A 10402-nucleotide genomic window follows, 5' to 3' on the forward strand; every position below is an offset into this window, starting at 1 on the left:
ATGAATGTAATTTTCCACGCAAACACGCACGTAGGCCACACAGAAGCGAGCGGTCTGGTGGTCTCGCTGTCGTCTCGCTCGCTTTGCTGATCTTGCTGATCTTTCATCGTCCCCGCTCGCTGCACTTTTTCAATTAGCACTTTATTATTGCAGGGGGCCCCCCTTCGGCTGAGGACCCCTCGGGTGCTGAGAGCCGCATGCCAATAGCAGACTCGGCAAGTGTGTGTGCGTGTGAGAAAGAAGGCGGTGGTGTCCGAGTGCAGAAAGACATCTTTCAGCGGCATCCATCCATCTCAATTTAACACATTTGGGTGTCAAGTCTGGTTTGGAGTTTCAAACAGTGTTCAGGCCCTAAACTTTATGGTTTTTAAGGATTTCAAGTATGGGGGTGTCAAGTCTGGGTTAAGATTGTGAGCAAAGGTTACGGTGTCAAATTAGGGTTTCAAGTCAATATCAGGGTTTAAAGGATTTATATGAGTATATCAAATCTGAGTTTGTATTTTAAACAAAGGTTAGGGTTTCAAGCCAGTTTTTTTTTAAGTACATCATTAAATCTGTCCAATTCCACTTTTTTTCCTTTTATTTTCCACACGTCCCGGGTCAAATTGACCTGCTAATTTTCCGGCTGTTCCAGAGCGGAGCAGGATGGTTAAATCCATCTCCTCTGTCCTTACAAGGGCCTCGCTGTGCCCCCCCCCCTTGGCGTGAACCGAGGGCCCCCTCCAGAAGTAGCCCCTTATGCGGTGTGCGGGAAGCCATGCGCAACGTGGGCATAATCTTTTAATACGTGCGCAGGCGTGACAGCTTAAAGCGTCAGGGTGTTGACAAGTGACACAGGAGCAACACTCCCTCACTCGCTTGGATCCCCCCCCCCACCTCACGGAAGACCCAGAAACTTGCAGACTGCTCCTCACCTTCATTAAAGTGATTAGCTTTCCCGATATTCACGTTTATGTCTGCAGCGCTAAGAGGCTTACGCAAAATGGGCGCTAATGAGAAAAGGAGGAGGAAGAGAAAATGGAAGTCATTTCGATGTAGGTTCACGCCAGGAATTGACTATTTCAAATCAAACCCCCCCCCCAAAATTTTTTTTTAAAAAAATAGATCATTCTCTAAAAACAGTTGGGTCAAAAATAGATCGAGCCACTGCTTGGAGAAATTTTACTGTTCTGGTTGTTTTGCACAAATCAATCCCACTAAAATGAGGTTGCGCAAAAATGGGTCAAATTGACCCTCGTAGTGCATCGGCCCATTTCTCACCCAAATTTTTTTTTTTTTTTTTTTGACCCAATCATTTTTAGAGTAAACCCGGAGTTTAAACCCAAACTTGAACTTAAAGCCCTAACCAAAATGAAACCATTATTGGAAACCTCAAATCTCACTTGAAACATCTACCTTGAACCCTATCCAAGGCTACAAGCCTTAATTTCAAATCTGAATTCAAACTTGAAACCCAAACCAAAGATTCAAACCCTAATTTGAAATTTAAACTGTACACCCAAAACACAAACCCTGGCTTTAAAAACTAATTTGAAACCCAAACATTTGCTTAATTTAAAGCCCTACCCTAGCCTTGGAACGCCAGACTTGACTGCATTCCCTAACTGAAAACCCTAATGCTCGTTTGAAACCCTAACCCTGTCTTGAAATGCTAATTTGAACATCGGTTAAACATCCTACTGTAAGTCAGACTTGAAAATAATCATAAACCAGAAATTGAAACCATACTTATGCCTTGAAACCCTAACCTTTGTTTAACACCCTAACCCAATCTTAAAAACATAATTTGACACCCTAACTTGAAAACACAATCCTCATTTGAAACCCTAACCTTTCCTTCAATTGCGAACTAGAAACCCTAATTAAAACCTTAAATTCCTGATTTTCAATTCTAATTTGAAACCCGAAACTTTGCTTGGAGCCCTAACTAATCTTGCAATCCAAACCAAGGCTTTAAAACCCGGCTGCCAAAACACATCCCTGTTGCAATGCCGTCCCATTAGGGTTGGGATCTTATGCCCTTGGCCTTGACACCCTAATTTGAAATCCAACACTGGTCCAAAAAACATTGATTACAACTCCGCCTTTACCAGATCTTAAACTTGGAAGCCTTACCCCGTGTCTAGTTATTGTTCTCTGGCGTCTGCGAGTTTCGTGTCTCACCATGTCCTCATGAGTCCATTAGCCGGACAGTCCCAGCTGGGCGCCTCCCTGGGGGAGGTCCATGATGGGTGGCAAACTAGGCACCCCCACGCCCCCACGTTCCTCATTGTGTGCTCCGAAAAGGGACGACGCTAATTGCGTCTAATTTGATTCCCAAGACATTTGTCAGTTTGAATTTAAAGAGTCCACAGCCTTGTTAACTTCTCGGAGCTCTCACTCAGCCGGCTGACTGTGGCCAATCGTCTGTGCCACAACTGCAAGACGGGCTTCCAACACCAATTTGAAACCATAACCCAGGGTTCAAATCCATCCTAATAACCCAATCGCAAATCCGAACCTTGGCTTCAAACCTGAATTGACCGTTGTGTAAACGGGTCCATTGAGAAAAGATTTTAGTGTAATGAAACTGGTCATAGATGACTATCAGATGTTTGTGCCTGTGGTTTTTGTCTTTATCGTTTATCTGACCATCGCAGCGGCAGGTGAGGCAGCCGGCGGCTTTTATCTGTGGGAAGAGCGTAGAGTCAAAAAAGCCGGAGGTCAAGGCGCACCGGTAATCCGGACAGCTGCGTTGGCAGGATTAGTTTGGCCGCTTGGGCCCAACTAAAACAAACGTTTGCATGGCGACGACACAGCCTACTACACTACAAGATTGTACATAAATTAAAAAAAAAAAGTTGTGTGATTACATTTCATCTCAGAAGCAACATCAACATCAAGAGAACTGATTTGCCGTGCAGGGAACAGTGAGGGGACTAAATGTTGAGATAAGGCGACTCAAGGACTGATCATTGACAGCTTGCGTTGCCGCTTGCGAATAAACATGTCAGTGTCTCTCACACACACACACGCACACACACAGTAGTGTTAAACTACACACGTGTGCTTTCCAGTGTTTGCTTCCCAAACATTCTTGCGCTTCTGAAAACTTTTCAATAGCTTGTCAATCATCACCATCATCATTACTTGTTGTTGCAGAGGTCAGGCGCGGAGTCGCAAGGGTGGCTAAAAAACAAGATTTGGTTGGGGAGGGGGGGGGGGGGGTGATGCCGAAACGTGGCTGCAAAAAGATGCAGTGGCAGCAGTTTGACAAATGGAGGTGCTTGCCGCAGGATGTGAAACACTAAAATGGGTTTAATAACCGTAACCCAGGTATGAAACCGTAATTTGAAAGACGGGTGTTTAACCGAAACCCTCAGCACAATTTGTAACCCCAATAATTGTTTGAAACCTTAACAATGGCTTCAAACCCTAATCCGTGTTTTAAATGCAAACCCATATTTCAAATCCTATCTTTGTTCTGAAACCTGAATCCATAAATCTTGAAACCCTAACTTGAATTTCCCATTCCAAACCTCAAATGCAAACTTGAAAATCTTTTCAATTTTGGTTTCAAACAAGAATTAAGGTGTCAAATTATGGTTTGAGACCAACTCTCACCCTAACTTGATATTTTTGGTTGTCCTCAAACCCTCGTTTTAATTCCGTAATTCTTTGAAACCGGTTTTCTAAACAATTCCGTTTTGTTTTATCACTTTATCAGAAAGATGAAAATTGTTATCTTGCCATTATAAATCATCGCCACAAATGTCTTTCGCTCTGTCATGTCTATAGCACTGCATTGTCGCGTTTACCCCCATTTTGCTTCCGTGTTCTCTTTCCTCTGATGTCTGCTGCTGATGTCTGCCGCCAGATACCAAACCACATCATCTACTAACAATATCTACTTACTTGTGCCTGGACATAAAGTGACCACCACCAAGACTGTCATTCAAGTCTTCAAGTAACAAAATATAACATTTATTGACCTAAAATGTTACATTTTAAACTGACTTTTTAAACTAATTGTTAATTAAAACCAGAGTTTAATCTGTATCAGCCACAGAAGAGCAGCAGCACACGCGCGTTCAATAAAAGCAAGTGCGGGTCAATCCTCATGGTCTTTTAGTGCCATCTGCCGGTAGTTGTCAGTACTGCGTGTAGGATTCCACATCTGGTCACCTGACATCTTTGCTCTTCGCTGATTGGCTGTCCTCAGAAACGGCGCAAGAAAACGATGGTTGACGAATTAGATTGACATTTTACATTACATTTTTATTTGAAACCATTTGGTCATTCGTCTATTTTCAACGAAGTCGCTGTAAAAATGATAAATTCGACATAACACCGTACAGTGGAATAAAAAGCCTGCCCAATTTGAGTGAATTAAAAAGAAAATCTGCTTGAGATAAATTAGTTTTGCCTCAATTATTGATCTGAAGTATTGTTTACGACGATGAGTTGGCCTGTAAATGATTAATTTTATGATTTCTTATCATTGGTAGTCTGATTTTGTCCACCAACAAACATTTTGTAGCTTCCGAGTGACTTTTACCCTTTTAGCATCTGTATCAGTTGACGACTGCTTGCATTCAGACTGAGCCTCAAAACCTGGACAGACTAAAAAAAAAAGGTCAGTTTGTAGTTAAGTTGATTAGCTGGCATAAAAAAGCAAATTTTGAGATGTCACACCTGGACCTCCACCAGGAATTTCATCTTCGCATTCTGTTGAGACTCTGTCAGGACCGTCAACAGTTCTGGAAGGACAAAACTATTGTATGAAAAAAAAAAAAGGTTTGTCAGAAACTATTGCTAGACAATATTTTATGCACTAATACTTAATAATCCTTTTCCAACCAGGTTCTGCATTGGCTGCTTTGGTCGCCTCCTTAGGTTGTGATCTTCTGCCGGACCAGACGATGATCACAGAAGTGAAAAGATCTGGATCAAGAAGGAAAAAAAGGCTTGGTGACATTGTTAACAAAGCAATCCGGGGACATCATTAAATAAGCAAAGCGACTCCATCAAGACGATTTGCTAACTTTAATGAGTGAAATACAAACTTCTAAATCTTCCACATTTTGATCGTTGGACTTACAACAAAGCGTTTGAACACTGTCACGTCTTGTCTTTCTTTTTTCTGGCGTCAGTCTCATCTTTCTTTTTTGGGGCGTTGTCATTGTCCACACTGTTGTAAAAAACAAATTGAGATTTATTCATAATTTCTACAGTAAACTATTAGAGGGAAAAAAAAAGTACAGCATGACTCGCTCACTCACCCAGTGCGGTTTGTCATTCCAGAAGGCGGCTGCGATTTGGTCGTCGGTTTGGTCCTTTCGCTGGTGTTCGCTCTCAATTTCCGTGCAGATTCATTTCTCCGTCTCCAGGCTGAGTAAGTGTTCCGTGTCTTTTTGCTCTTTGGAATTTCTTGAGAGAAGACGTCGAGAGAAGCGAGATGCTGTTACGCACACTAATGAAGCACTTTCCAGACTCTACAAGTCGATTTTGCACTTCAATGTTCCTGCAAGGCGAGTTGCATTTGAGTGACTTACTACTTTTTGTCGGGACGCCATCAGATTTCGTTTTTCTGCAAAGAGAGATAATAATCGTGTGGACTATTTGATTGGATCTGGCAATTACACGAAATACAAAACAGTGCATCTGATACTTACTCATTGAGCTCTGTCGGTTTAGATTGTGTTCTTTTCTCGGCAGCAGTGTTAGCCTCATTACGACTTTCCAATGTTGGGACACCTTTGGGGTTCAATTTTCTCTTCTTTGTCACTGGCGATTCCCTGTCAAGATAAAATATGATCGCAACACCTCTGGGAACATGAGAGTTTACGGCTTGCTTTCTCGAAGCCGAATGTTTGGAAACAAAATTCGTGTTGGCCCTGTGCCTTGACATACGAGTGACCCGACTTACAAGTTTTTGGAGATGCCATATAGATCAGGCGTGGGCAAACGACGGCCCGGGGGCCACATGCGGCCCGTTAAACGTTTTAATCCGGCCCGCCAAACTTGGAAAAAAATAAAATGAATAAACCTTTTTAATTTTCTAAATACTCTGGTATGTCAAATACAGATATTTTGTTGTAAGGCTTTTGTTCCTTCATTTAAAATTAAATGTATTTTTTTTTTCTCCGATGAGGTGAGGTGACCAAAACACTCCACCAATCTGCTCCTGGTCCGGCCCCTCAGTCAAATTTTAGAACCCATTGTGGCCCGCCAATCAAAAAGTTTCCTTACTTTGACTTGAGAGCAAACATTTTCGAAATTTGGAACCAAACGGGTCCTGTTAACACCAACTGAAGTGTGGTTGTCTGAAAGCACCGGTGGGGTCAACACTGACCTCGTACTGTTTGGTGCGGGTCTGAAACTGGGTCGCCTTCTCCTTTTCATTCTTCCTTTTCCTACAGAACACAGTGCCAATGAAGAAATGACAAAACCCACTCATACGCAGACGCAAAGAAATATTCTCAAGGTACCTTTTGGTGTGCGGATGCCGCCTAGCTTGGCTTTCCATTTCCCCCTCTTGGTGCTGGACCAGTAAAAACATGAAAAGTGAATGGACACCCAAACGTCTGGTTAAAAATGAGAGGAGAGAGAACACAAACTCTTACTTGAGGCTCCTTGGTGTTGAAGACTCGGCGGTGGCCATGCTTGTGGTTGCAGATTCAGTTGACGTGTTGGGGATTTCTGGGAAAAAAAGATGACGACGTGTTGTTCAAGACTGTTTAAAACAGTCCAAATCTGTTCAGAAAATGCAGGCAGACGGCCAGCTGAAGACACAAGTACATGGTGGGAAATTATAACAAGCTTTGTCAGCCTCGCTCGCCAGCTTTTAGACGTACGGAAACAACAACGAGCCAGAATTTGACAGTAATAGTGTTTCTCTTTTAAATACAATTTATAATAAGGTTTTATTTTTTAATAATATGCAGAAGTCATATTTTCTAAAACCGTTTTTTCCAGGAAAAAAATACTTTCGCACTAAAAATATATATAACCTCAGAAAAGTCCTTCTATCTTTTATTCTTGTAAAAATACAACGTTACATCCCATTTATGACCAATTGATCAACATATGCGCCAGAAGAGGAACTTGGAAATGTGACTTACCCTTTGGTGGTTGGTCACCATTGGGAATAGCGGTCTGTCTTCCGTCGTGGTTGGTACTTTTAGGCACTCTGAGTAAAAAAGATAAATAAATAAAAATTTATAAACAACCGATTGGGCAGCCATATTAAAATGAATCTGGACCAAAATAAAAGTCCTTAAAAAAAAGCCCAAAACTGACTGGTTGCTGTTTTGCACCGGAGGCTCAGATTTAGCCACTCTGGTGGTCATCATGGTGGAGGCCCCTGTAGGAATGTCACAAATGACGTCATCGTACTTTGATTCCAACAGTGAGCTCAAACGTACCTCTTTCCTCCTGGACTGACTCCTGATCCTCCTTCTGTTGCGGTTCTCTGAAAAATAAACACTGTCAAAAAAAATAAAGAAAGAAATTGCCAGCTTGACCTTGCTGAATGTTTCATATAATTTAACAATTTACAATGTTGTACACAGATAGTGAAGATCTCCTAATTTATTTAACACTATAAAAAAAAAAAATGCCCCCTAGTGTTCAGAATGAGAAACCACAGTTGGATACAACAGTGCCTTGACAAGATGACAAACTTGTGTTGCAAAAACTCTTGCTAAATGGTTTGTATTCCGAAAAAGTACTTTAAGCACTGTTGAGTTATTTTTTTTCTTTGTACTTCACTGTATTCCTTGAAAAGAAGTTGTTGTATTGTGTGTTCTTTACAAAATTGTATTTTATTTGAAAAAAAATGGGAAAAAAGACAACTGAAAATTTCCATTAATTTCACGTCATTTAAAAGAAATGCTATATTAGGATACATACGTTAGGTGACCCCAAAAAATAAATGCATGCATTTTAAATGTATTGGTTGATTATAATCTGGAATTATTTCTGCCAAGTATCAGAATCGGCATCAGTGTCAAAATATCCATATTGGTCGGGCTCTAGTTCAAATCTTTTGACGCTTACCCTGCCACGTGCCACATGTTTTCACGGGTTGGCGAGCCCGGCGACTTGTGAAGGTTGACCGAACGTAGCCGATGCAAGAGAGCCATGTTTGGATCCGAGTCCAGGTTGTCCAGATTGAGGCCCCTGGAGATGCTCGACGAGATCCCCACGATGTCAGGATGTTCCCGGTGGATCTGCCAGGTGGGACGAGCGCTCACGGTCTCCTGGTGCGAAGCCAGAGATGTGTCCGCCTGAGTCCCAGAGTTTGGATTTTGACAGGCCTGCATCATTTCGCAGCTCAGTTTCATGCTTGAACAGAAGAAATCGGGTGTTTAATCCACTTGAGTGGCTCCTGCAGTTTCTTGGCGTCAACTTACTAGAAGCTGTTGCAGTGGCTGAGGGCAAGGTCAGTCATGGTGACAAACGGATGCTGGAGAATCCGACTGGGGATCGGTCGCTGGTCGGCGTCAGGCCTCAGGAGCTGCTTCAGCAAATCCACAAAGATCTCCTGGTCTTGCACTTCTGCTGTGGTGTCCTCATTTGACAGGTGGACCACTTGTCTGACCTGGACCGGAACACACTGCACGTTTTAATACTGAAACACATGCATACATGACATGAATCATTTTTGTAATTGATCCAGACTCAAAATACACGAATTGTTCATTGTTGGTGAGGTATTACTTTACAAATAGAAGTCAGAAAAGCAGGAGGAAATTCACAAAGAAACATAAATAACAAGTTCGACATACAGCTGTTGTATGTGTTGAAGATTTATAAAAGACACATGATGCTTCGATGCGACATTCACTTTTTTACTTTACTGAAGCGCTCCACAACACCTTCTTCTACTCCTCCAGTACACCATTCATCCGTAGTCTCCTGCACGAGCGCCCCATAGTGGGCACTTATGCCATTACACTGAGCATCAGTACACAGCGAGCCAATTGCGTAGTTGCTCGCGAAAGGATTATTAGCAGTACTGTGTTTTTTTCACGGAGTCAACAAATAATTTGTGGAATAATTTCCTGTTCCTTAGCTAATTTAACGTGTTAGTACTTACTTGACACACCTCATTAGCATACAGATTCTTTCATCCCGTTAATGTCTCGTTTTGAGCAACGTGAACACATTTGTTTTTGCACCGTTCCAATCTCACAAGCTAGCCTCCACACACAATAGCATTTCCTGTTAGGCCTTTCAAAATAAAACAAGATGTATTTAAAATAGGTTACACCACAGTTTTCCCCCAATAATATCGCAGGAGTAATCTTCCTCAATCGATTTTTTTCGTTTGGCATTTTCGCCTGGCAGTGTGTTATTACTCAGGAAAAGGACATTTCTCATCCTTGGTTATTTGTGGATACGCTATTAAGATTAAGAACAAAGCGTGATACCTTGCAAAGGTCATCCAGAGAGTTAATAAAACTGTTGGTGCAGGCCACATAGCCATACTCGTTGGGTGTCTAGGGAGAAGTGATACAAAACTGTCAGAAGCACAGTGAAACCAAAAAAAAGTTTAAAATGACACTCAATCGATCTGAAGGTGTTGATAGCTCGTGGACAATCAGAAATTTAAAAATGCATCCAATTTGTTTTATACCTTCAGTCTCCAGTGACAGGACTGGTAGCTCCTCTCCTTTTTGTAAAAATAAGTTGTGTTGACTCCAATGTTCAGTAGTCTTTGTGGAAAGTGACCCAAGATGAGCTCGATCTTTCTCAACTGTGGGGAAAAAAGATGATAGAAATAAAACACGTCAGACCAGTCAGGATTGGAACACATTTTTTTTGGGGGGGGGGGGGGGGTTCTTGCCATGTCGTATTCACAGGTGCTGTAGAAAAGTGGAGAGCCGAGAAACAATTCGGCGATAATGCAACCAAGAGACCACACATCGATAGCCTCCGCGTAGGGAAAACCGAGTATGACCTCCGGAGCCCTGAAAATGGCACGAAATATTATTAATATGTACTGCAAACACAAAATCAACAATTTCTCTCTCAAAAAAAAAAATCGCAAGCATAAGGACTTCGGTCTTCGCACACCTGTAGCGGCGGTTCTGAAAGTGTCGACCCTGGTTGGTCTCTGAGACGTGCTGGGCCAAGCCAAAGTCGATGATTTTAACTTTGTACGGCCGGTTGACGTGCTCCACCATCATGATGTTGTTGGGCTTCAGGTCTGCGTGGATAAGTCCAATACTGTTCAGAAAATGCAGGCCCACGGCCAGCTGAAGACACGAGTACATGGTATTCAATTTTAATAGCTTCAACAGCCTGGCTTGCTAGCTTATTAAGACATACCGGGTCGGGTCCGGTGACATACGCTAGCTCAAACCACGGACAGAAATGCCGATGTAATGCTTGTGAATCGAGGATAAATCAATAA

General features: G+C 42.2%; 1 protein-coding gene across 1 annotated transcript; it reads right to left on the reverse strand.

Moving 5' to 3' along the window:
* Positions 1-4871: 4871 nt before the first annotated feature.
* LOC148328857 (uncharacterized) lies at positions 4872-8818 on the reverse strand. The gene is made up of 13 exons (XM_088306696.1): positions 8772-8818; positions 8397-8584; positions 8041-8328; positions 7407-7453; positions 7282-7345; positions 7104-7171; positions 6606-6681; positions 6471-6523; positions 6335-6395; positions 5655-5777; positions 5535-5569; positions 5262-5409; positions 4872-4923 (listed from the first exon to the last, which is right to left on the reverse strand). The coding sequence occupies exons 2-13, from the start codon at positions 8432-8434 to the stop codon at positions 4872-4874; spliced, it is 1053 nt and encodes a 350-aa protein (XP_088162822.1). The 5' UTR covers positions 8435-8584; positions 8772-8818.
* Between the last annotated feature and the right edge of the window lie 1584 nt (positions 8819-10402).

The sequence above is a fragment of the Idiotropiscis lumnitzeri genome, chromosome 10 (assembly GCF_059441095.1).
Source record: "Idiotropiscis lumnitzeri isolate Australia: NSW breed Sydney's pygmy pipehorse chromosome 10, RoL_Ilum_1.0, whole genome shotgun sequence".
NCBI lineage: Eukaryota > Metazoa > Chordata > Actinopteri > Syngnathiformes > Syngnathidae > Idiotropiscis > Idiotropiscis lumnitzeri.

Coding starts and splice junctions, on each gene's coding strand:
- LOC148328857 (XM_088306696.1), bottom strand. CDS start 8,434: ATGACTGACCTTGCCCTCAGCCACTGCAACAGCTTCTA. Junction 6,524..6,605: donor TCAACACCAAGGAGCCTCAA/GTAAGAGTTTGT, acceptor TTACTGGTCCAG/CACCAAGAGGGGGAAATGGA. Junction 5,570..5,654: donor AAACCGACAGAGCTCAATGA/GTAAGTATCAGA, acceptor CTCTCTTTGCAG/AAAAACGAAATCTGATGGCG.